Raw genomic sequence first — 26,710 nt, 5'->3', positions numbered from 1 at the left:
TATGTTTTTAACTTCAAATTCCAATTGTTCATTGTTGGTATATAAGAAATCAGTAGAATTTGGATATTAATGTTGTATCCTGAAACTTTGCTATAATCTAAAAACTGAATTTTTAAAAGCCTTGTTTTTGAACATTAAAAATATAATATGCTTTAAATTCTCTTTTTCATGGATGGATATATATACATGTATTAGAGGTACACATTGATAAGAGATGTGTTAACGAATATTGCTAGAACTGTCAGTAATCTTAAAACACTCTTCCCTACCCACCCCTATTTGAAACCAGTAGAAAAACTGAAGGAGTGATTTCATTAGGGAATTGAAGTCAGAAAAGTTCATCCAGCTTGCAGGTACCAAAACTGAAATTTGAATCTATGTCCATCGTCCAGAAAGCCCATTTATTTACAGCACTGACTGTTTTAGAAAGGCATGGTCCCTTTGATAGCATGGAGAACTGGAGTCAGGAAGATTGATTTGGGGCTGTTACAATAATGCAGGAGAGAAATAATTAAGGCCTGTCCTAAGACGGTGGCCTTAAGGGTTAAGAGAAATGTTAGAGTCAAGATAGAGATGGACAGGGGCTGCCCCCATGGCTGAGTGTTTAAGTTCATGCGCTCCGCTTTGGCAGCCCAGGGTTTCACCGGTTTGGATCCTGGGCACTGACATGGCACCGCTCATCAGGCCATGCTGAGGTGGCATCCCACATAGCACAACCAGAAGGAGCTATAACTAGAATATGCAACTATGTACTCGGAAGCTTTGGGGAGAAGAAGCAGTAAAAAAAAAAAAAAAAAAAAAAAGCAGATTGGCAACAGATATTAGCTCAGGGGCTAATCTTTAAAAGAAAAACAAAACAGACAGAGATGGACAGAATTTAGTGACAAATGAAATATAAGAGTCTGAGGGAGAGGAGGAGTCAAATATGATTTCTAGGTTTCTATAGAAATAGAGTGGAAAACGCTGTTATAACTGTGAAAGGAAATATAAGACGGGGATGGATTTGGGAGGAAGGAACATTTGGTCATGGGGGGTGCTTTTGAGACATTCAGTAAGTATTTGGAAATACAGAGTTAGCACTCAGGAGAATACTTGAGGATACTTGGAGATGCTATTTTGGAATCATCAGTATTTAGTAGTAATAAAAAAAAATATTGAGGAGGATGGAACCCTGAGACACAGGCCATTGTGAAAGTTGTGAAAGAGGAACTGCCTAAGGAAGCTGAGAAAGCATAGGCAAAAGGAAATCAGGAAAGAGAGAGCCTCAAAAGCCAAGGAAGGAAATTATTAAAAGGAAGATGGATCCTATGAGGACAGATTCAAAGAGTTTGTGGTGGGCCAGACTGGCAAAGAAGGATTAAAGACTGACTTCTATCTTCAAGTATGTAAAGCAGTTTAAAGAGATGAAAGCTAAATCAATATTTGTTTTATAATAGAGATTATAAGAATTTCAGAACAGTAACACTGCGGAAGGAAACTGATGAAAGCTGTTTCGTGTTTCCTGACTCTGGAAATCTGTTAGAGACTAGAGATTTTGCTGTTCAGAAAGGGATGACTGAACACAGAACTCTCAAGAACATTTCTAGTTCCCTATTGTAGAATTCCAGGGTGTGATTGCACCAGACTTTGTTATATTTCATGGATCCAGCAAACAGGTAGGACATGGGTAAGAATCTTATGCTCGGGGGTCAAGTCCTTCATATGGACCGTAGAAGATTAAAATTTTATTTCCTTGATATTGCTAGCCATGTGACAGCTAAACATAGGTGACTCTTTAAATGCTGGCACAGTAGAGTGAACAACTACCTGCATGATATGCTACTTTAACATCCTGGTTAGTCTTCCATCTTCCTGGTGAACTTTGTATCCACATTTTTCTTGACTGTATAGTCTCTGCTCTTTCTCATTCCACTGATCCTTTTCTTCTAATTTATCTTGAGCCAGATCTCCTGTCTTTTACGTAATCCTCAGTGCTTTTAGTTCACACTATGTGTTTTCTAGTTTTTATGCACAGAATTTTCAAGGAGCTCGTAACCTCAAAGGGTTCAGTTCCTAGAAGGCATCATCAGGACCATGTTTTATGGACTTGATTTAACTGTTGTGTCTAAAGTTACTTTTGCTTTGAATTTGAAACAATGAATACAAAACCAGCATATTATCCATCACCCCTGCTTCCTATCCCTGACCCCTTAGCCTCTCTTCACCTGCACTTTTGTGTTTACCCCTAAGATACTTTTCATTTTTTCTGTTACGATATTCTCCTGGCCAAATCCTATTTTCTTTTGCTTTTTTCAGTTTCCATCCTTTTTGACGTCTAAATTATATTTGATGCTTTTTGATCTATTGCATGCATCTTTTCTCAAAATCTTCCTCTCCTGACTCCCCTTCCATGGTGCTAGCCTCTCTATCCACCAGCCTTTTCTTTAGGAAGCATAGTTACTGTCTTTCCCGCTGTCAGTCCCACTCTGACCCTTGTCGCCTGAGGCCCCAACTTCTGCTTTAGCCTCCCATTCTCTCTAATTTCTGTGTCCCATCACCATCAGGTGGGTCCAGTTTTTGCTATTCGTTCATTCATTAAACCATGATTGTGCCCCTGTTGTGTACAGCACTAAAGCATACAAGGAGGGAATCTCCCAAAGATTAAGATGTGGTCCCTCCCCTGGAAGAACGTACAGGCTGGTGAGGCGGGCTTTCTTTGTCCAAACTGTGGAGAGCTTTGTAAGCCACATTCTGGAGTTGGGACTTCATTCTAAAGCCAGTGGAAACCTTTGAAGTAGCTTAAACAAGGGGATGGCTTGATCACTCTGGCAGTGGTGTGGAAAACAGAGTGGAGACAATGGGATCTGACAAGGGAGATAGCAATGGGAGTGAGGAGAAATGGACAGATTTGAGCCATATTTAGGAAATGGAATCAGCAGAATGTACAGGGTGGGGATTTAATTAATTAATTAATATTTCTAATAGTGACTCTGGCTGATGCTTACAGAGTAAAGAAAGAAACATTATCTGCCAAAATAGATACAAAGAAAAAAAAAACAGCTAGGGCCTTTTAAAGGAATAAACTCAATTGGTTGACAAATTCAGTTATGTGCAAACTCAGGTTACTCAGGTACCTTTTTCTGACTCGTCGACCAGGCCTCCAGGGCCGCCTCCTGCCTTCCCCACCCATTCCAACAATGCTAATTACTTCCCAACATGACTTTTCTGCCTCTGCCCAGACATGCTTTGTCTAATGCTTGATTATCTCCATTTCTCCTGGTTACCCCAACATGGAATGTGCGTCATTTCTGGGAGTCTGTGCCTTTTACTTTCTTCCATGAAGCTTTTTCAGGTTACTCCTGGGCTCATTTCTTGTTTTCTCTTCACCCCCTGCACAATAATCATACCTGTTTCACAGGGCTGTTGAGACTAAAAGATCTGATGTCTATAAAGCACTTAGCTCCATACCTGGTCCACAGTAAATATTCCACAAATGGAAGCGATTAAGATTACCCTGATGCTATTTTATTTTCAGATCTGGTACAGGGCTTTATCCAAAGGGGGAGAGCAGTGTAGATAGGTGGCATGCCCATTTTATGTCGGACCTGATTATAAATTACAGTGTTAATGACATGATGGCAGAGACAGAACTCTCTCTATTAGGTTCATTTTTTGGTCACCATGTTTTAACACAGTAGCTGAAACAGTCTTATTTTATTCTTATTGTAACTTCCATATGTAGTTTATCTGTTTCTGATGCCTGGAAATTGTAAGACTTCACAGAGAGTGTTCTGGATGTGAGGTAGAATCAGGACAGAAGCCGTCGAGAGCCATTTCTAAGTTGTCCGTTAGTAGTGAGTTCCTTACCGTTTTATTTTTCTGCTTTCTAACAGGAAACTGTTTTGGGGGAATCAAGATCCTATTCGCCCTATTTCCCAGGGTGCTCTGAAGGCTCAGCTGACCAGAAGACTCGAGGACCTTGCCCAGCCGAAGGAAGTCTCCCACCGATATGTCCCTAACAGGTCAGTGTCGGTGTGTGATCAGGTTACTTCATCAGAGTCTCTGGGGAAAATGAATACATAACCCAGCCCTTTTATCTAAAAGCCAGAAATTGTCCAATCTATAGTCAAAACGTATTGAGGATTAGGGATTCTATGTGTGTTTCCAATCTGATGCTACCGTAAAACTTTTCCAGAGTAAGGTCTAATATTTAGCTCTTGTGGACTTATATCTTACAACGTTTTGGCTTATCAGGATTTTGAGTTTTTTCAATAAAACTAGAGTGTTGAGCAAGGATATGTACCATCTAGAACTCTGTAGTGGGTGAACTTATTTGTGCATGAATTTTGTATACCACTCATGGGTTTGATTACCATGAGATAATTACTACATCTAAAGGTAAGAATGGCGTTAGGGCATGTTTGTTGAATGACTAAGCTTTCTGCTGGTTGGCTCTTTGAGGAAAGACTGTGGGTCGGGGGATGGGTGCAGGCTGTAAGGGAGGTTAAAGTAACAAGAAAAAGGTGAAGATACTATTATTTATCTGAAGTTTGGTGTCCAAGATAATTGAGGTGGCCATTTCTCTATCTATTTAAATATACACCTTTAGTCAACTTTTTCTGGAAGGGGCCAGATGGTAAAGTTAGCCTCAAAGTTGCAACTACCCAACTCTGCCACTGTAGTGGGACAGCAGCCATAGACATTGTGTAAACTGAGCGTGTCTGTGTTCCAATAAAACTTTAGGAATTTTGCATTTATATTCATCAGGGATATTGGTCTGCAGTTTTTTGGTAATGTCTTTGTTTCTTGTAATATCTTTATTTATGGTAATGCTGTCCTCTTAGAATCAATTCAAAAATGTATAGAATTGGTATTTATTTCTTCTTTATACATTTGCTAGAATCCACCCATGAAGTCATCTGGGCCTGGAGTTTTTTAGTGGGAAGGTTTTTAACTAAAAATTCAATTTATTTAATAGATACGGAGCTGTTATGAATTTGTCAAATTAACACTTGTTAAGTGGAGTGCAGGGCCACGGTTCAACAAGAGACCACAAGAGAAATTGAAATAGAGAAATTTAATATGCACAAGTCCTAGAGGAAGTATCTGGTACATTTCAAGGGGCTACACAGGGAGGTCAAGGCAGAGTGCAGACAGAGAGAGGCAGGAACTGGGGCATATGCCTTAATTAGAGTCCCAGGTGGAGTGCTTTGGGGTTCCTGGGCTAAGGCCAGATTGGTCAATTCAAACCAAAAGAGTAGGACTTTGGTAAGCTCCTTGGGAGTCTTATCAAAGGGGTGTGTAAGGGGAAGGCATTGGAAGTCAGGGGAGACCGTTGGCCACAAGGGCTGTTGGGGAAGTCATATCGGGAATGCACATTTACTTGTGATTCTGTGGGCTGCCATTAGGGCATGTGCTTACACGAGCAGCCAGTGTCAGTTTGTCACTGTGGACTCCTCAGCCAAACAAAGTGGCTGCTGAGACAACAATACCATGGAGTAGCTTAGCTAAACTCTTGGCAAGGGCTCTTCAGATTATTTCTCTCTAAATGAGCATTGGTAGTATGCGTCTTTCAAAGAATTTATCCATTTCATCTAAGTTTTAAAATTTGTTGGCGTAAAGTTGTTCCTGTATTCTCTTATTTTCCTTTTAATATCTGTCCAGTCTCTAGTGATTATCTCTTAGAGACTAAGAAAGTATTCGGGGTTTTTTTTTTTTTTGAGAAAGATTAGCCCTGAGCTAACATCTGCTGCCAATCCTCCTCTTTTTGCTGAGGAAGACTGGCCCTGAGGTAACATCCATGCCCATCTTCCTCCACTTTATATGTGGGGCGCCTACCACAGCATGGCTTGTGAAGCGGTGCCATGTCCACAACCTGGATCCAAACCAGCGAACCCTGGGCCACTGAGGCGGAAGGTGCACACTTAACCACTGCGCCATCGGGCTGGCCCAAGTATTTGGTTTTAAAAGCAGCAAATTTTCTCTTTTTATTGGTGTATTTTTGGTCTATTTAGAAGATGCAATTTATTTATTACAGAAAATTTTCTGTTTTGGAATAGGATATTAGAAGCCAGCTGAAAACTTGATGGCTATAACCATATCTAATTTCTCCTCGTGTGGAAAATAGCTCAGTAGTAAAGGGGTAGACTGTCATACCTGCTTCTGTAGACCAGGGTTCAATGTTGGAAGTTACTATGATAATTTAAATTCATGCTCGTTTCACTTAATTCTTTACTCTTCTGCAACTTGCAGGGCTCAATATTACCTCAGCTGCGGTAGAGACTCTGTAATCTGGCCGATCCCTCCTGCTGCCCTGTTTAGCCAACCCTCCAAAAGGATCCAGAAGCTGGCACAGCCCAAAAGATTCAAGAAAGAGTATCTAGTGAATAGGTGGAGTACCTTGAGAATGTCCATAAATTCTAATCTAATTTGGTTAACTGTCACAATATTGTTGTTCTTTTAGGGTATGCAATTTCATAAACTAAAAGTCCACTTGTGTTTCAAAGGATCAGGGTCAAAAATCAAGTATTTGCAGCAATTGTAGGTAATCAGAAGGTCATCATCACTAATTACATTTGACTCAAATTGTGGTGAAGCTAAAATTCACGCTAAATTTACCATTGTCAGCCAGTTAAAGGGAAATTTACAAGTGAAACATTACAGGTTTTTGCAATTTGTAGAACTCGATGTTCTCTGATGCCTCTGTGACTTTTCAAATGCTCTTTCTTTTGCTTTGGATGTTGAATTTCCCCTTGTCTTTAAATGACAACTTAGTTGGTACCTTTCACATGGAAGCTGAGATTGTGATGTGGTTGCTGGAGAAATGTTAGGTTGCATTAATGGAATACGCACAGTGTACAATTACAGCAAGGTGATAGTACTACTGTACACTACTTTAGTAGGAACACCTTAGATATGTGTTTCCACATATAGATGTTATACTTTAAGAAACTGATAAGAAATTTGAGACTATTCAGAAGATGAATGAGATGTTGAGGCTTCTGGAAACTTTGTTGTATGAAAAATAGCTAAGAGCAATGACGTGTTTAGCTTAGAGAGGAGACCAAGGAAGCAGTGATAGCCATGTTCAAATGTTTACAGGGTCAGCATCTGACAGGGGAAGAGAAGATAGAAGTAAAATTACTTTATGTTGATCCTAGAACTGGATTTAGAACAAAGAATTTACAGAGCAGCAGATGTCAGCTAAGTGTAGGAAAATCTTCCTGACTAGCTATCCAGCAATGGAAACGTTTATCTGGAAAAGTCAGCTGCCTTCTCCACCCCAGTCCCTGAAAGTATTGAAGCACAGGCTGGAATAGTGACTTTATGTGGATTTTAGAAAAGATTCCTGCATTCAGAGAGAGGTTGAACGGGAGTCTTTTTCCATCATAGAATCCAGCAAAAGAGGCCCAATTCCTCCCAGAAAATTTCTTCACTTGCTTATTTATCAGTTCATTCAGTAAAATCTGCTGACTTAGTTAAAATACGCTTATAAATTTGGTACTTGTACATCTCTATATAAAAGCCAGAGGAATACTTTATCAGTCACCACTTTTTGAGAGAACTCACTTTGATGTTTCATCTAAGTGAAACCCCCTGGAGTGCTAAAACTTTTTATATTTTTGAAAGTTTGTTTCTCACCTTTCCTAAGCAGACTTTTCTGCTATTGAACATACATGTAACCGTTGTTCATTGGATTGAGATCTTTATTATGAACATTGACTATTATACTTTAATATAGAAAACCTCTCAGGAGCTATTTAAGTACACAGCACAGTTTTTCTTAGGCTAAGTGGTCTGACGCCTATGCTTTGAGATTATGAGATATTTGCTTCTCATAATTTTCTTGTAATTTCTCTTTTTGTCAGAGGAATAGTCTCTAACTAGCCTCTTTTTTTTATGTTTTGTACTTTGGGAATGGATAACCAAGCTTGTTAGAATTGTAGGGTGGGGAGGAAGCAAGTGCTTACTGAAGACACACAGGGCTCTCCAATAAGTGACCTACGTGAGCTTGGGCTTTGTGATATATATTTTAGCTGATTCACTAGAGGGGCTCAACAGCAGATTTGAGCAGTCAGAAGAAAAAAGTCAGCACATTTAAAGATAGGTCAACTGAGATTATCGAGTCTAAGGAGCAGAAAGAAAAAAGAATGAAATAAAATTAACAAAGCCTCACAGACCTGTGAGATATCATCAAAAGTATCAACATTTCCATAATGGGAATCCCATAAAGAGAAGAGAGAGATAAAGGGGCAGAAGGAATATTTGAAGAAATAATAGCCCCAAACTTTCCAAATTAGATGAAAAACATTAATCTACACATCCAAGAAACTCAACAAACGTCAGGTATGATAAACTCAAAAGAGATCCACACCTTGACACATCACAATCACACTCTGCACAGCCGAAGACAAAGAGAGAATCTTAAAAGCAGCAAGAGAGAAGAGACTCATCACATACAAAGGATCTGCAATAAGATTAACAGGTGATTTCTCATCAGAAACCAGAGAAGCCAGAAGGCAGTGGAATGACATGTTTAAAGTGCTAAAAGAAAAAACCTGTCAGCCAAGAATACTTTAGCTAACAGAACTATCCTTCAAAATGAAGGAGGAATTGAGACATTCTCAGATAAACAAAAACTGAGAAAATTCATCACCAGCAGACCTGCTTTACAATAAATACTAAAGGGAGTCCTTCAGGCTAAAATGAAAGGACACTAGACAATAACTTGAATCCACATGAAGAAATAAAGGGCACCAAGAGAGCTAACGACATAAGTAAATATAAAAGACAATATAAATGTATTTTTCTATTTGTAACTCTTTTATTTGCCTACTTGATTTAAAAGACAACTGCATAAAGCAATAATTGTAAATCTGTGTTGGTGAGCATACAATGTATTTAAGAAAAACAGCACAGGGGCCAGCCCGGTGGTGCAATGATTAAGTGTGCACATTCCTCTTCAGCGGCCTGAGGTTCACCAGTTCAGATCCTGGGTGCAGACATGGCACTGCTTGTCAAGCCATGCTGTGGTAGGTATCCCACATATAAAGTAGAGGAAGATGGGCATGGATGTTACCTCAGGGCCAGTCTTCCTCAGCAAAAAGAGGAGGATTGGCAGCAGGTGTTAGCTCAGGGCTAATCTTCTTCAAAAAAACCCAAAAAACAAAAAACAACAGCACAAGGGAAGGGGAGGGAATGGAGTTGTGTTAATCCAACTAGATTGTTGTAAGTTAAGATGTCCAGGGGAACAACTAAGAAAATAATTTTTTAAATATAGTAAAAATAATAAGGGAATTAAAATGGTACACTAGAAAATACCTTATACAAAAGAAGGGGGGACTGGAGGAATAGAGTAACAAAAAAGATGTAACACATATAAAAAACCCCCAGCAAAATGGCAGGCATAAATCCTAGCTTATCAGTAATTACATTAAACATAAATGAATTGAACACTCCAATCAGAAAGCATGGATTGATAGAATGGATTAAAAAACATGTACTCAACAATATGCCGTCTACAAGGCAACATACTTTAGATTCAAAGATACAAATAGGATGAAAGTAAAAGGATGGAAAAAGATATGTACTATGTCAACCAACCAAAAAAGATCTAGAGTGGCCATACTGATATTAGACAATATAGACTTTAAGACAAACATTGTTGCTAGAGACAAAAATGGGCATTTTACAGGGCCGGCCTAGTGGCATAGCAGTTAAGTTTGCATGTTCTGCTTTGGTGGCCTGGGGTTCACTGGTTTGGATCCCAGGCACAGACCTACACACCGCTTGTCAAGCCATGCTGTGGTGGCATCCCAGATATAAAATGGAGGAAGATGGGCACAGATGCCACCTCAGGGCCAACCTTCTTCAAAAAAGAGGAGGATTGATGGCAGATGTTAGCTCAGGGCTAATCTTCCTCAAAAAAAAAAAAGGAGCATTTTATAAGGTCAATTCATTAGGGAAATATGACAGTTATAAACATACATGCACCTAAGAACAGAGCCCCAAAATAAATGACGCAAAACTTGGTAGAACTGAAGAGAGAAATAGATAATTCAATGATAATAGTTGGATTCTTCAAAACCCTACTTTCAATAAAGGAAAGGATAACAAGCGGAAGATCAACAAGGAAATAGGAGGCTTGATAAACACTAACAGACATTTATAGAACTTTCCATCCAACAATAGCAGAACACACATTCTTCTCAAGTGCACATGGGACATTGTCTAGGATAGATCATATATTAGGTCATAAAATGAGTCTCAATAAATTTAAAAGAATTGAATTCATACAAAATCAGTTCTCTGACCACAATGGAATGAAATTAGAAACTAATAGCAGAAGGAAAGTTGGAAAATTCAAAAATATGTGAAATTAAATACACTCTTAAGCAAACAATGGGTCAAAGAAATCACAGGGAAAAACAACAACGGGTCAAAGAAGAAAACACTTTGATAAAAATGAAAGCACGACATACCAAACTTATGAGACACAGATGAAATAGTGCTTACTGGGAAATTTTAGCTATAAATGCCTATATTAAAGAAGAAAAGAGATCTCAAATCATAACTAATCTTCCATCTTAAGAAATTACAAATAGAAACAAGCAAACTAATTCAAAACAAGCAGAAGGAAGGAAATAATAAAGATTAGAGTGGAAATAAATGAAATAGAACCTAGAAAAACATAAAATCAACAAAAGCAAACATTGGTTCTTTGAAAAGATAAACAAAACAAACCTTTGGCTAGACTGACCAAGACAAAAATAGAAAAGACTCAAATCACTAAAATCAGGAACGAAAGACGAGATCTTTCTAAGGGGTCATTTCTATAAAGTCCTGACCTTATAGAAATAAAAAAACATTATAAGGGATTACTATGAGCAATTGTAAGGCCAACAAATTAGATAACCTAGATGAAATGGACAAATTCCTAGACAGACCAACTACTGAAATTGACTCAATAATAGAAAAATCTCAACAGACTTATAACAAGTAAAGAGATTGAATTAGTAATTTTTAAAATTTGCCACAAACAGCTCAGGACCAGATGTATTCATGGATGAATTCTATGATGTATTCAGAGAAGAACTAACACCAATCCTTTAGACCCTTCCAAAAAATAGGACACTTCCAAACTCGTTCCATGAGGTCTGTGTTACCCTGATACCACAACCAGAAAAGGCCATTAGAAGAGAAGAAAACAAAAGACAGTATCTCTTATACATTTAACCACCCATACCAAAATACTATCAAACCAAATCCAAATATACCTGCAACAATCCACACCAAAATACTAGTATGCCAAATCCAACAACATATAAAAATAATTCTACACCATGACCAAGTTGAATTTATCCCAGGAATGCAAGAGTATGTTGGGTTCAACATACTAAAATCAATGTAATATGCCAAATTACTAGAATAAAAGACCCCCAAACCACATGATCATCTCAGTAGACTCAGAAAAATCATTTGACAGAATTCAACACACTTTTATGATAATAATGGTCACAAACTAGATATATAGAAGGGAGCTTCCTCGATATGCTCAAAGGCATCTACAAAAATCCCACAGCTAACATCATAATTAGTAGTGAAAAATTAAATGCTTTCCTCCTAAGACCAAGAATAAGACAAGGATGTCAGCTCTCATCACTTCTATTCAATATCATAATGGAGATTCTTAGGGCACTTAGGCAAGAAAAAGAAATAAAAGGCATTCAGGTTGTAAAGGAAGCAGTAAAACTATCTCTGCTCTAGATGACGTGATCTTGTATATCGGAAATTTTAAAGAGTGCACATAAAAACTATTAGAACTAATAAATGAGTTCGGGAAGGCACAGAATCCAAGATTAATGTACAAAAAAACCAATTGCATATCTATCCATTAGCAATGAACGATCTGAAAATGAAGTTAAGAAAACAATTCCATTTACAATAACATCAAAATGAACAAAATGGTGCATGTAATGGAATATTACTCAGCTTTAAGAGGGGAGGAAATTCGCATACATGCTACAATGTGGATGAAGCTTGAGGACATTATGTTAAATGAAATAAGCCAGTCACAAACAGACAAATACTGGATGATTCCTCTTATATGCCGTACCAACTGTAGTCAAATTTATAAAGACAGAAAGTAGGATGGTGGTGGCCAGGGACTATGGAGTGGGGGAAATGAGTTGTTTAATGGGTATAGAGTTTTGCAAGATCAAAGAGTTCTGGAGATTGGTTGCACAACAGTGTGAATACACTTAACACTACTGTACTGTACTCTTAAAAATGGCTAAGATGGTAAATTTTATGTTATGTGTATTTTACTACAATTAAAAATAATAAAAGAACAAAATACTTGGAAATAAACTTAACAAAAGAAGTGCAAGACATGTACACTAAAAACTACAAACCGGAGGGCCGGCCCCACGGCCAGGTGGTTACGTTCATGCGCTCTGCCTCGGCGGCCCAGGGTTTGCTGGTTCGGATCCTGGGTGCGAACCTATGCACCACTCATCAAGCCATGCTGTGGTGGCATCCCACATAGAAGAACTAGAATGATCTGCAACTAGGATATACAACTGTGTTGGGGCTTTGGGGAGAAAAGAAAAAAAAACGAGGAGGATTGGCCCAGATGTTAGCTCAGGGCCAAACTTCCTCACCAAAAAAACCCCCCAAAAAACTACAAACATTGTTGAAAGAAATTGGATATTTAAATAAATGGAAAGACATTCCCTGTTAATGGATTGGAAGTTTTAAGTTTCTTATGATGGCAATTCTCTTCAAATTGACCTACAAATTCAGTGTAATCCCCAGTAAAATTCCAGCTGCCTTTTTTGATAGAAATTGACAAGGTGATTCTAAAATTCATACAGAAATGAAAGGGACCTAGAATAGCAAAAAGCAATCTTGAAAAAGGAGAGCAAAGGTGGAAGATTTACAGCTCCTGGTGCTAGAACTTACTGAAAAACTACAGTCATCAAGACCGTGTGCTTCTGGCATAAGGATAGACATACACATCAGTGGGATAGAATTGAGAGTCCAGAAATGAACCCTTATATTTATGGTCAACTGATTTTTAATGAGGCTACTAAGACAATTTAATTGGGAAGAATAGTCTTTTAAACAAATGGTGCTGGGATAACTGCATATCCACATGCAAAAGAATGAAGTTGGAGCCCTACTTCACACCATTCACAAAAAATTAATCCAAAATGGATCACATACCTAAACATAAGAGCTAAAAGTACAAAAGTTTTAGAAGAGAACATAGGCATACATCTCTGTGACCTAGGCAATGGTTTCTTAGATATGATACCAAAACACATGTGAGAAAAAAATTCATAAATTGGACTTCATCAAAAGTAAAAACTTTTGTGCGTCGAAGGACCCTATCAAGAGAGTGAGAAGACAGCTCATAAGCTGGGAGAGAATATTTACAAATCATATGTCTGATAAGAGATTATTCAGAATATATATAAAGAATTCTTTGAACTGTAGGGAAAAATACAACCTAATTTAGAAAATGGGCAGAGGATTTGAATAGACATTTCTCCAAAGAAGAAATACAAATGAACAAGAAGCAGGTGAAAAGATGCAAAATATCGTTAGTCATCTTGGAAATGCACATTAAAACCACAAGATACTACTTCACACCTTCTAGAATGACAATAATAATTAATAAACAGGAAATAACATGTTGATGAGGATGTGGAGAAATTGAAAACCTCATACATTGCCGGTGGGAATGTAAAATGGTGCAGTTTATATGGAAAACAGTTTTCTAGTTCCTCAAAATGTTAAAAATAGAGTTATCACATGATCAGCAATTCCACTTCTAGGCATGTACCAAAGAGAATAGAAAACATATGTTCACACAAAAACTTGTACATGAATATTCATAGTAGCATTTCGTAATAGCCAAAAAGTGGAAACAACTGAAATGTTCATCAGTGGATGAATGGATAAACAAAATGAGGCAAATCCATGCAATGGGATATTATTCTGCCATAAAAAGGAATAACGTACTAATACATGAATCTTAAAAACATGCTAAGTGAAGGAAGCCAGAAGGCTACATATTTGTATGATTCATTTTATTTGAAATATCCAGAACAGGCAAATCCATAGAGACAGAAAATAGATTAGTGGTTCCTGGTGGGGTGGGGAGGGGTGGAGTAAGGAGGAGGGACTGTTAATTGGTATGGGGTTTCTCTTTGGGGTGATGGAAAGTGTTCTGAATTTTAATAGTGAAAATGGTTGCACAGCTTTGTCAGTATGCTAGAAACCACTGAATTGCACACTTTAAAAGGGCAAATTCTATGTATGTTAATTATTTATTAATTTAAAAGACTAACACAAACTGCTCCTAGAGGGTAATCATATATTTATCTGAAAAAAACTTTCTCCACGTGAGCTTTTTAGGTTTGTTGGTTGGTGGTCTTTTGTTCGGGAAAGGAATATGTGGGGAACAGCCCGTGAAAATTGGCCAAGCTTCTGGGAGTTATGAGCTGCAGTCTTTCAAACTGCGGTGCAGAGGAGACTGGCCATCACAGAGGGGTCCTTGGTAGTGACTGGAATTTTTATCTCAGGGATTTAATGAGATTTTGGAACGAAGTGAAGTGCTTTTTAAACTACAAGTCTCAACCTATCAGTGGATCAAGAAATTGATTCAGTTTTTTTTAAGTGAAATGTTAAAAATCAGAATACGTTACCCAGGGAAAGCATTGTTTCGTGATAATTTTGCTTCAGATACACCCAAACATAAACGCGCGTGCACGCGCGCGCACACACACACACACACACAGATTTGCATATATTGTATCACCATATAAAATGCACTTCTTACTGTGGATCATAGTAAAAAAATTTTACACCAATCTGGTAGGAAGGGCACTAATGGTTATGGGAAAAGATGATCCTAAGATGGAAACAATGTATATAATTGATTGGAGATTGATTATACCAATGAAAAGTGCAGTTATTTTTTCTCCCATGATTATACTATTTCATGTTCTATTTGCATATAGGCCCTTCAGTGATTCCTTCACAAGAGAGTCTCCTCGAGTCTCTGATCCTTCTCCCCGGATATTGCGACTCTCAATAGCCAAAAGCACAAATCCAAACTATGTTCCTCCAAAAATCGTAAGTGGGTCCGTGTGAAAGAAACAGTTCCTGATTGATTTTGTAACATGTAACATGTTTGTAACTGTAACATGCTCTGCTCTTATTTCTAGGTGTGTGTTTTCCTTTTCTTCCTGTTTATTTTCCCCTCTCATCAAATGAACTTTTCTAACCACCTCCCATGCGCCTAATGTATTAGGCAGGATTTGATCAGAGAAGCAGAATGACTATGATGATATAGAATTAGACCTTATGCAATTATGGGAGCTGATGGAGAATTCTATGGAAGGCTGTTATGGCAGTTGAAGCTTGGGTCTGCTTATAGATGTAGAAGCAATGAGAGAGAGTAGGGGTAGGTCAGCAGTTCCCCAGAAGGTATTTACTTTAGGGGAACCCATTACTGGTTCTTCAAGCAAGGGGAATCTAGCCTCCTCAGCAGGGGAGGAAGGGCTGATGCTATTGGTAGGGAAGGCTCAGTAGTAGTTAGGGGTTTGAAGTCCCCAGCTTCATTGGAATCTGACCATATATCCCCATTGCAATTTTCAAGGTCCCTTCCCTTCTCAGTCATTTGCCCTGACTTTAACACAGGAGACCATACAAGTTTGGGCATTCAGTTTGTGCTGTAATCGACCCAATCACAGAGTTAAATTTTGAGTTTGGTTTCAGAATTTTCAGCCCTGTGACCATGGAAGATAAGGATTTCTTTTAGGGAAGTCATGAAAACTTTCTGGTCCCTTACCTAGACCTTAAGGTGGGAATTTAAAGGCCTAAGCTGATCATTTCTTCCCTCAGGTTCTTCAGTGCACTTAAAAGCAACCAACACACCCCACTATACCTCTTTATTTCACTAAAATGTTCTCTGGCAGCAGCTACTTGGTCACCGAAGTCTTGCTTTCTGTTTTGCCACTGCATGCCATGGACTACCAGTGCATGGTAGTGCTTTTTTTTCTTTCTTTCTTTTTTTTTTTAACCACTGGCAACAGGATCATTAATACCTTTAAATCTAAACAGCTCTGAAAACAAATTCCAGATAATCTAGAACCAATACAGAGGACTCATCTTTAAAGTTCTGATTTGGTTGTCTGTTGCTTCTACCAAACCACCCCCAAACTCAGTGGCATAAAACAACAGGCCTTTTGTTATGCTCTAGGATTTTGTAAGTCAGAAATTCTGACAGGGCAAGTAGGTACGGCTTGCTTGTCTCTGCTCATGTCTGGGGCCTCAGCTGGGCTATCTCTAATGGCCTGGCTGTCTGAAATGGTGGGGTTGTCCTAGTCAGCTTGGGCTGCTGTAACAAAATACCATAGACTGGGGGGCTTAAACAAGGGACATTTAATTTTCACAGTTCTAGAGGCTGAGAAATCCAAGATCAAGGTGCCAGCAGATTCTCTTCCTGGTTTGCAGATAGCCATTATCTTGCTGTGTGCTCACATGACCTCTTCTTTGTGTGAGCACACACACATGCACAGAGAGAGAGAGAGAGTTATTATCTCTCTTCCTCTTCTTATAAGGACGCTAATCCCATTATGAGAGTTCCACAGTCATGACCTCAACCTTGTTTCCTCCCAAAGGCCCCACCTCCTAATGCCATCACATTGGAGGTCAGGGTTTCAACACAACACATGAATTGGAGGGGGAGGGACATAAACTTTAGCCCATAGCAACAGCTATGGGTGGCGCCTAGGCTGGGATGACTTAAAAGCTAGACTCAGCTGGGAATATGTTCAGGAGCACCTTCTTATGGCCTCTCCATGTGTCTTAGACCCCTCTCAGCATGGCAGCTGTATTCTGAGAAGGAACGTCCTAAAATGGAGTGTTCCGAGGGTGAGCATTCCAAAAGAACCAGGTGGAAGCTGCATGCTTTTATGATTTGGCCTTGGAAGTCACGTAATGTCACTGCAGTCATACTCTGTTGATTGATGCAGTTACAAGTCTGGCCAGATTGAGGATGCCCAGGACACAAGCTCCACCTCTCCATGAGAGAAGTGGCAAGGAATTTATAGCCACTTAAGAAAAAAACCTGCCACGCCCATTGATGTGAATCTTTTGCTGTCCTGGAGCCTGGTTCCGTATGCAGGAAAGACTGTTCAGAGATACGCTCCCGATTTAAATAATGAATAGTCAGTTTTTAAAATTTCAAATTAAAAGTCTATTCCTTTCTTAGGCTTTTATGTTTAGCTTGTAAGTTTCACTTTTCTATTTATAATTCTAGCAGGGTTTTTAAATTATTTTACTGAGGTCATATATTGGTTTATGGCGTTGTGTGTGCTTCAGGCATACATTGTGTTTCAGCTTCTGTATAGACTGCATCATGTTCACCACCAATGGTCTAGTTTTATCCATCACCACACGTATGTGCCTCTCTACCTCTTTTGCCCTCCCTCCATCCCCTTCCCCTCTGGTAACCAGCAATCTGTTCTCCTTATCTGTGTGCTTGTTTGTTTGTTTGTCTTCCGCATATGACTGAAATCATATGGTATTTGTCTTTCTCTGTCTGACTTGTTTCGCTTAGCACAATATCCTCAAGGTGCATCCATGTTGTCGCAAATGGCACTTTTTTTTTGGCTGAGTAGTATTCCATTGTGTGTGTATGTATATACCACATCTTCTTTATCTAGTCATCCATTCATGGACACCTGGGTTGCCCCCAAGTCTTGGCTATTGTGAATAATGCTGCAATGAACGTAGGGGTGCCTATATCTTTTTGAATTAGTATTTTCATGTTCTTTGGATAAATACCCAGAAGTGGAATAGCTGGATCATATGGTGTTTCTATTTTTAGTTTTTTGAGAAGTCTCCATACTGTTTTCCATAGTGGCTGCACCAGTTTGCACTCCCAGCAGCCGTGTCATACTGGTATCTCTGATATCTCAAGCCCTCCTACTTGGTTGACCCTTCTCTTGATCCTCTGACACCCTGCTGTGGGACACTGTGCCTTCTCCTTTCCTACCAGCCTCAGACACCTACCTTGCTTTCCTCTCCCAATTGATGAGGAAGGGACGAGGAAGAACTGCTTTCCTTCTTTCCGGGGTCGTGCCCGCTCTAGTTTCTGCCTGCTTTTGATTGCTCTCCAGTGCCTTCAAAGAGTTTTTTTTTTTTCCCCAATGTTTTGTTCAGAGTCTATAACTCTTATCAGCAAGTGAATCAGTTCAATATAAGCTACTCTACTGCTACTGGAAGCAGAATGCCCTAATTTGTCTTTGAATTTTGTTTTTGTTACTTTGGGGGCATTTAAAGTGTTACAATTTTATGTGTGGTAAAATCTACTAATCTTATTTCTTTGAGATTTCTGCCATTGCTTTATGTTTAGAAAATCCTTTTCCGAAAATCACCTGCAGTGGTGTGCTTGTGCTGGCTCGCAGGAGCTGATGTTGCACACCTCTCTGCAACTTCATGTTAAGTGCCATCACCTTGGTAGTTTGAAATTGGCCACGATGGGGATTTTTACACCACGGAAATTGACAAGCACTACAAATCTGTCTTTTTTCTCTGAGGAACTAGCTGTTAAACATTTACCTGCACACCACTGGTCAACTCTGTTTTCTTGTAATATTTTTGTGATTACTTTTAACTTTTAAAATAGTTAATTCCTCAATCTATTTGAATTATATTTTTATATAAAGTAGGAGTAAGAATCCTCCCCACACTATTGCCCCAGGCTTTATTTACTGCCACAGTGATTATATACCACAATGTTGTTTATATGAGGGCAGTGGTTTTCAAAACTGTGGCCCAGGTATGGATAAAGTTTTCCCAGACCCTTTTAAGTGATCTGCAAGTTCAAAATCATGCATGAGTAAGAAGTTCATTCATTCTGCAAGATAGACCAATGGATTTTAAAATAATAGAGTGTGAAAATTTCTGTGACGTAGTTTCAGGTTGTACATTGCAACAAATATTTAAGAAACTGCCATTTGTCAAGTTTTACTGTAGTATTGAAGAATATCCCCAATTATCTGAAAAGGCTGTTAAAATATGCTTCTCTTAGATGTGGTACATGTATACAATGGAATACTACTCAGCTGTAAAACAGAACAAAATCATTCCATTTGCAATAACATGGATGGACCTTGAGGGAATTATGTTAAGTGAAATAAGCCAGCAAGAGAAGGATAATCTGTGTATGACTCCACTCATATGAGGAATTTAAAATTATGGACTAAAAACAGTTTAGTGGATACCAGGGGAAAGGTGGGGTGGGGGGTGGGCACAAAGGGTGAAGTGGTGCACCTACAACATGACTGACAAACATTAATGTACGACTGAAATTTCACAAGATTGTAACCTAGCATTAACTCAATAAAAAAAAAAATATGCTTCTCTTTTCCAGCTACTCTGTGAAGCTGGATTTCTTCATATACTTCAACCAAAACAACAGTGTCCTCTTAAGCCAGATATTAAAGAGATTTGCAAAAATGTAAAACGTACCAATCTTCTCTCAATTTTTTTTTTATTTTGGGAGATCAGGTTATTTGTCTTAAAAATATTTATACTGAGGGGCCGGCCCGGTGGCGCAGCAGTTAAGTTCGCATGTTCTGCTTCTTGGTCGCCCAGGGTTTGCCAGTTCGGATCCCGGTGCAGACATGGCACCACTTGGCAAAAGCCATGCTGTGGTAGGCATCCCAAGTATAAAGTAGAGGAAGATGGGCATGGATGTTAGCTCAGGACCTGTCTTCCTCAGCAAAAAGAGGAGGATTGGCAGTGGTTAGCTCAGGGCTAATCTTCCTCAAAAAAAAAAGAAAAAAAAAAAAGAAAATTTGGGGCTGGCCCCGTGGCCGAGTGGTTGAGTTCGCGCGCTCCGCTGCAGGTGGCCCAGTGTTTCGTTGGTTCGAATCCTGGGTGCGGACATGGCACCGCTCATCAAACCACGCTGAGGCAGCGTCCCACATGCCACAACTAGAAGGACCCACAACGAAGAATATACAACTATGTACTGGGGGGCTTTGGGGAGAAAAAGGAAAAAAGTAAAATCTTTTAAAAAAAAACCTTATATTGACAGGTAATGAGTTTCTTATTTTTTTAAGATTAAATAAGTTTTCTTAAACGTCTCAGTTTGGGGGAACCCTCAGTTACTTTTAAGAGTGTCAAAGGGCTCTGGACCAAAAAATTTGAGAACCACTGTACTAGATCATATTTCTGAATTCCTCTATTTGGTTACATTGATCTCTTATTGTGCAAGTATCATTTTGCTTAAATTATTGTAACTTTAAAAAATATTTTAGAATGGGGTAGGGTATGTATACCCTTGTGTCTCTTCTTTTGGCCATAACTTTCTTATTGTCCTTCGAGCTTCCTGTGTCCCTGCTTCAGTTCTTCTCACACACGCCTGACTGGTTAATCTCTAGCTCTCATCATGCCTCCTTTCTAGTGACAAGATCGGATGGTTCTTTGCTGGCTATGAAGAAGGCCCCCCACATCTAATCTAGTTTCAAATGCATTTACAAGTCTGATCTCCCTGCATCACTAGACGCAGTCTGTTGCATGCTTTCTTGCCTCTGTGCTCAGACTTTCCCTTCCACCTTCCTTCCTTCATCCTCCCTACCTTTCCTTCTCTCTCTGCTTGTCAAAATCTGATCCTTCCATCAAGGTCCAATCTAATGTCTCTTTATCCCTGAAAAGAGAATCCTTCTTGGATTCTTCCACCCTTCTCGTATCTTCCAAAGTTTTATTTATTCTATTTTATGGATATCAAATAGTCTTTTCTAAAATAAATATGAATTTTTTAAATTAAATATTGACACCTGAGCTAACATTTGTTGCCAATCTTTCTTTTTTATTTTTTCTTCTTCTCCCCAAAGCCCCCCAGTACCTACTTGTATATTCTAGTTGTAGGTCCTTCTGGCTCTGCTATGTGGGATGCTGCCTCAGCGTGACCTGATGAGCGGTGCCATGTCCACCCCCAGGATCCGAACCGATGAAACCCTGGGCCACCAAAGAAGAGCGCACAAGCTTAACCACTCGGCCAGGGGGCTGGCCCCTCAAATAATCTTAATGATTTGCCTATAGGTCTATGATTCCTTCTAACTTGAATATTACTTTAAGGAAAGGGACTGTTTTATTATTCTTTGTGGTGTCTTACATAATATAATTAAGAAATATTTGTTTAATGAATCGAATTAATGAATGATTGTTTTATTTCCTTTTCGATTGTAAGCCTCAGCTGAAGGCAGTGGTTGTCATATATTTCTTTGATTTTCCCTAAACCTGTTAGGAGACAAAACTTTATTCATTGGAAATGCTTAATTACTAGTGGTGCATGGTATTATACAGACAGATAGGACCTTGGGTTTGAATCCCGGCTCTGCCACTTACTAACTATATAAACTTAAATAAATTGCTGAACTTCACAGTACCTTGGTTTCTCCATTAATGAAATAGAAATAAAAATGACACCCTAGGTGAGGAATTAATACATGTAAAACACTGTCAGTGTTAGTATCATCATCTCATTTTAAAGAACACAAGAAGGGATTTGCAACTTTGTGTATTATTTTCCCACCCACAGATAAAAACTTATTTTACTTCTAGTTGTTGATTATGTTCCCCCTCAAAGTCTTGTGGTAACTTTTGCATTTGAATACAAGTAATTTAAATAGATGACTATGTAATTTGAACACATTTCCACAATTAAGATAGTGAGAAGTGACTCAGGGGACTGGTATAACATTGTCTATGGAGATATATGGTTCTGCCCTTCTTTCTCTTGGCTTTGGTTTCTTTTTCTTAACTGTTCCAATTAGAAGAGAGCCAGTTAAATTCACTCTGAGCTTGGAGATTTGTGATAATGTGAGTCCCAGTTTCCAAAGGGCAAAAATAGTAAGAATGAAGCAGAATGCTCCCCCTTATAGTGTTCTCATGTGGTGAGGGTGAGCCTTCCCTCTTGGCTGCGTTTATTGCTCCACAAATCAGTATTACCATTTATTTCTTAGTCAGTATGTAACATTGCCATTTCCTCCCCATCTTTAGTTTAATAGTAAGTTCCTGAAAAGCTGGGTTGGAATCCATACAACCTGGTTTGGGAAAGATGGAAATTGATCCTTTCAGCTATGATCATGGGTTACTGCAAGATTCTCTTTCTTTCTGCTGGATTTGCTGAGAAGTCTGGTCCAGAGGTCAGACTGTACTTTGTAATCTTGATTGAGACAGTGTTTATTATTTGATACTTACAGGTACTATTTTGTTTTTCTGCCCTAGATTGAAACCAGGATTTCAATTTCTACCCTGACTGCTGTCGCAACTCCAAGAATTGTAGACCTTGCCCATCCAAGGATCAAGTTAGAGGGTCTATGCTATGAGAGAGAAAGAAGTGAAATGCCCATCCGTCCTGTAAGCCATCACTGCCTTGGCATCCTCTTCAGTTCACTTTCTGGTTGTTCCTAGGGTGCTATTTTGCCTCTATAGCCAAAGTCATGGGAAAAGAGAATCTTGAAAGAATGGTCTGTGGCAGGAAAGAAGACCTACCTGCAAGATATGGACAGAGACTTGGGCGTAGAAGGCAAAAAGCATGGGCTTTGGAGTAGTAAGAGCTGATTTCAAGTTCCAGCCTCACCATTGCTAGCTTTATGATGTTGTGACAGCCTTCCTGAGCCTTATTCATTCAATGAGTATTTGAATGCCTGCTGTGTGCCAGGCACCACTCCCAGCGAACAAGATGGTGGGAGACAAAAAATAAATAAGTAAACAGATAAGATAGTATCAGGTAGTGATTATTACTATGAAGAAAATAAAAGAGGAAATGAGTGACAGTGGGTGGGGGTGGGGAGTAAGATACTTTGCATATGGTAGTCAGGGAAAGCCTCTCTATGGAAGAGATAGTTGAGCTGAAATCTCAATAATGGGAAGGAGTCAGCTAAGTGAAGATCTGAGAGGAGAATATTGTAGTAATGGCAAGAGCACTTGTCAAAGTCCTAAAGTTGGGATGACCTTGAAGCTGGGTGGAGCAAGTTGAGTAAAGATAGCGGTTGCACTTGGAGGATGGTTGTGACTTGTAATATACTGCATGGTGTTCAGCACAGAGCCTGGCACCTTCAGTGGCTTCCCTCTCTCTTCCTCCTTGACACTCCCCTCCATTCATTGTGGTTGCAATTTGTTGCCCAATCCCAGTTGAATTTTCAGTAAATATCTAAAGATCATGGTGCTGAAGGAGGTCGGACCAATTTCACCCTCTTTCTGGGAACCTGAGGATTTGATATGGAATTCTTAGGAAAGAAAACTAGTCTGGGAATCAAAAACCCTTGGGAGAGTGTCTTGAGTTGGCTAAAGTGACTTACCTTGTGACCCTCAGGCAAATCACTTTATTCTCAGTTTTTGGGTATGTAAGATGGGAATGAAAGGCATCTTTCTGTAATTGTTAGGATTGTTTGGGTGTTAAAAATATGTATATTTCAAAAGTGATACCACTGCAGATCATCAAATTCTTAGAACCCAAGACAAATCTGTAGCAATGTAATACAGAACACTTTCAGGGCTGCTGAATGGTGTTCATTGTCCTAATTCTTTTGAATGAGCACTTACGAGAGAGATTAGTAGCTAAATGTTAGCCTTTCTGTTTTACCAATAGAGCAACATAATAGAAAGGCAACCTGGCAGACTTGGTTTTCAAAGTAAGACCAAGAAGAGTTGATCAGTCAGTCAACATGTTATATTATATATTATAACGTATTATATTATTCAGCACCAATTATGTGCCAGGGTCTATTCTAGCTTTTGGCAAACAAGTACTTCTCTGAAGAGGTTATATTCCAATGGGGAGAAGCAGATAATAAACATACCAACAATGAGATAAAGGAGCTAAGCCAGGTGTTGGTAAGTGCTATGAAGAAGATTTAATGAGTACTGTAGAAGAGGGTAATTAGAAAGGCTGATTTACCTTGGATGGTCAGGGAAGAACTCCTTGAGAATGTGATATTCGAGTCTGGAGACTTGAATAATGAAGAGGCAGCCATGACAGGATTGAGGAACGAGGACTTCAAGCAGAAGAACTAGCAAGTACAAAGGCCCTGAGATGGAAAGAGCTGGGCCAGAAGGGCCTCGTGTGGCTAGGATCATAATGATCAAGGTGGAAAGAGAGGAAGATGAAGTCAGAGGAGCGGGAGAGCAGCCAGATCATAGAGGGTCTTCTGGAACACAGCAAGGAGCCTGAGTTATTCTTAGCAAAATGGGAAGCCACCAGAAGGTTTTAGACTATGGATGTGACATGATCTGAATTGGGTTTCAGAAAGGACTTACCTCACAGAGCTGTTATGATGATTAAGTGGGAATGATATAGGTAAATCACGTAGGACACCTTCTGGCTCATGGAATACACTTATTAAAATGCTCATTGTCTCCCTCGGTGACTGCCATGTGAAGGCTGGATTGTACAGGGGCAAGAATGGAAGTAGGGAGACCAGTTTGGAGTCTGTTGCAGTAATCCAGGAGAGAGATGGTGGTGGCTCAATTAGGGATATGGCCGTAAAGAGAGGGAGACATCGTGAGATCTGGGATGTATTTTTGTGTCTTTTTGTTTCCATCATAGGTATCCCACGCTGCCTTGCTAGCCACACCAAGCCCTCGAATAGAAGCTCTAGCTAAAGCCAAGCCTCTTCATCAAGATTATTTACCTGCCCGTGATGCCTACTGGCCGGTGTCTTATGCTGCTCTCCATTCCAAAGCGTCTCCAAGAATTCAAGAACTAGCTAATCCAAGTACAAGGTATGTCAATTTAAGGCTGAGATGGGACAAGAAAGGCTGAGGGTGCAGGGAGAGGGGAAAGTCGACCTAATAAAGCCAGTGAAAAGAATTGTAGAAATACAGGAAATTTGCAAAACCTTCTTGCTTACGTGTTACATTCATTGTGACAAATCTGTGGTCTTCTTACCATACGTATAAGGCTACGGTTAAAGGGTGTGTAGACTAGTATTGAAACTTAGATTTAGGAGACAACTCTGTGAGTATGGACCTGGGGTTATTTATCTAACATATACTGTTAAGTGAAACAAGTTACGGAATAGAGCACGTAATATGTTGTAGTTTGTGTAAGAAAAAAATATATATGTGCCATATATTTGCTTGCCTATGCCTATAAATATCTCAGAAGAGTATACGAGACACTAGTAACGATGGTTGCTTTTGGGGGCCTGGGGAACTGGGATGGGAGAAAGGCTTATTTTTCACTAATTAAGCTTTTGTATTTTTCAATGTTTTTGCATCATGTCCATATAGGACCCATTTCAAATAAATAAGAAAATATATTCAACATAGAAGAAATGGCTACTTACTGTTTATTTTTTAGAAGACCTCTTAACTTGCCTGAACCTCAATTCATTGTGTTACCTTCAAGGGATAATATCTGATCCCCCTTTTTAAGCATCATCTGGTAATCCTAGGAGACACTGAAAAAGTTGTAGAAGTCTTGAGCTCAGGGAACAGTAAATACGTTAGTTCTTACATAATAAAATATTTGTAAACTTTTACAATGTGTTTTTCCTTTAAAAAAAAAGTTCAACATCAAATGAAATGAAGCTCATTCTTTGTTCATTGACAAAGGAAAGGGAAGAATGAGATCAAGTGTTCAAGATTCTATCCCACTGGCAAGGTTATTATTTGGTGATAAGGTGCTAAGGGTGGAAACTTCAACAATTTGATTTCTATAAGTCCACCAGAGGGCTGTCTGGCTTGTTTTAACATTGTCGAATTATTGAGCAATTTCCAGAATTTACTTTCTGTGGAAAGAGCAAAGGAATCTGATCTGGATTTGACCACAGATCATTCTTATAACTTCCCTGAGCCTTCATTTCCTTATCTATATAGTGGAGGTCAAGATTCCTCTTTCATGGGGTGTTTATGAAAGTCAAAATGGGATAATAACATAGTGCCTAATAATAGTGGAGCTTGAGGAATGTTAGTTCCATTTTCTGTTCATCTTATTTCAGGTTGAATTCTTTTTTCCCTCATTTCAGGGCTCCTGTGCGTATTGTATATTATGATCCAGATGTCTTTAAAGTCAAGCCAGCTGCTTTGAAAACGCAATGTTCTCCGAGGATCCAGGAGTTGGCAGAACCTATTATGCGTTAAATACAGAAAGCCACCTCAGTCAAACCCTAGTTATGTATTAGAAGACGTAGTAGATGACTTAGTTCCTGACTCTGGTCCTGTCAGTTTGTCTTCCCTTGCCCCCTCAAAAAACATGAGACTTCAGGGGCCCCACTGTGACGTCAAACAGCAGTTGCTCCTGTTCCCTGTCATCATGTGCTTAGCAGGTTTGAGGACTCCAGCATACAATAAAAGAGAAAATGACAGCCTGCCTTCTTCTCCTTCCTGTCTCCTCACAAGCATCTTGGCCGTCTCATTGCCGTAACTGACCTGAAGAAACACTCTTCCTTATATTTGCCAGTGAGATCTGCGTCCCCAGTCGCTGATCTCTCCTTGGTCCCTTCTCTAAATCCTAAGAATTGAAATCATTCTTTTTTTTTTTTTAAGATTTTATTTTTTCCTTTTTCTCCCCAAAGCCCCCTGGTACATAGTTGTATATTCTTCGTTGTGGGTCCTTCTAGTTGTGGCATGTGGGACGCTGCCTCAGCGTGGTTTGATGAGCAGTGCCATGTCCACGCCCAGGATTCGAACCAAT

At 39.3% G+C, this 26,710-nt stretch overlaps 1 protein-coding gene across 1 annotated transcript in view; it reads left to right on the top strand.

Annotated features, from left to right (window-relative positions):
- Positions 1–26,157, top strand: part of THEGL (theg spermatid protein like) — a 50,796-nt gene extending 24,639 nt beyond the window's left edge. Inside the window, exons 4-9 of the mRNA XM_046655766.1 lie at positions 3,873–4,001; positions 6,232–6,369; positions 15,009–15,123; positions 22,297–22,428; positions 24,620–24,795; positions 26,043–26,157. Of these exons, the coding sequence (XP_046511722.1) occupies positions 3,873–4,001; positions 6,232–6,369; positions 15,009–15,123; positions 22,297–22,428; positions 24,620–24,795; positions 26,043–26,157 (805 nt within the window). The remainder of the gene's footprint in view (positions 1–3,872; positions 4,002–6,231; positions 6,370–15,008; positions 15,124–22,296; positions 22,429–24,619; positions 24,796–26,042) is intronic.
- Positions 26,158–26,710: the final 553 nt, after the last annotated feature.

This window comes from Equus quagga, chromosome 3 (genome assembly GCF_021613505.1).
Source record: "Equus quagga isolate Etosha38 chromosome 3, UCLA_HA_Equagga_1.0, whole genome shotgun sequence".
NCBI classification, from domain to species: domain Eukaryota; kingdom Metazoa; phylum Chordata; class Mammalia; order Perissodactyla; family Equidae; genus Equus; species Equus quagga.
This window is presented reverse-complemented; position numbering and strand designations above follow the sequence as displayed.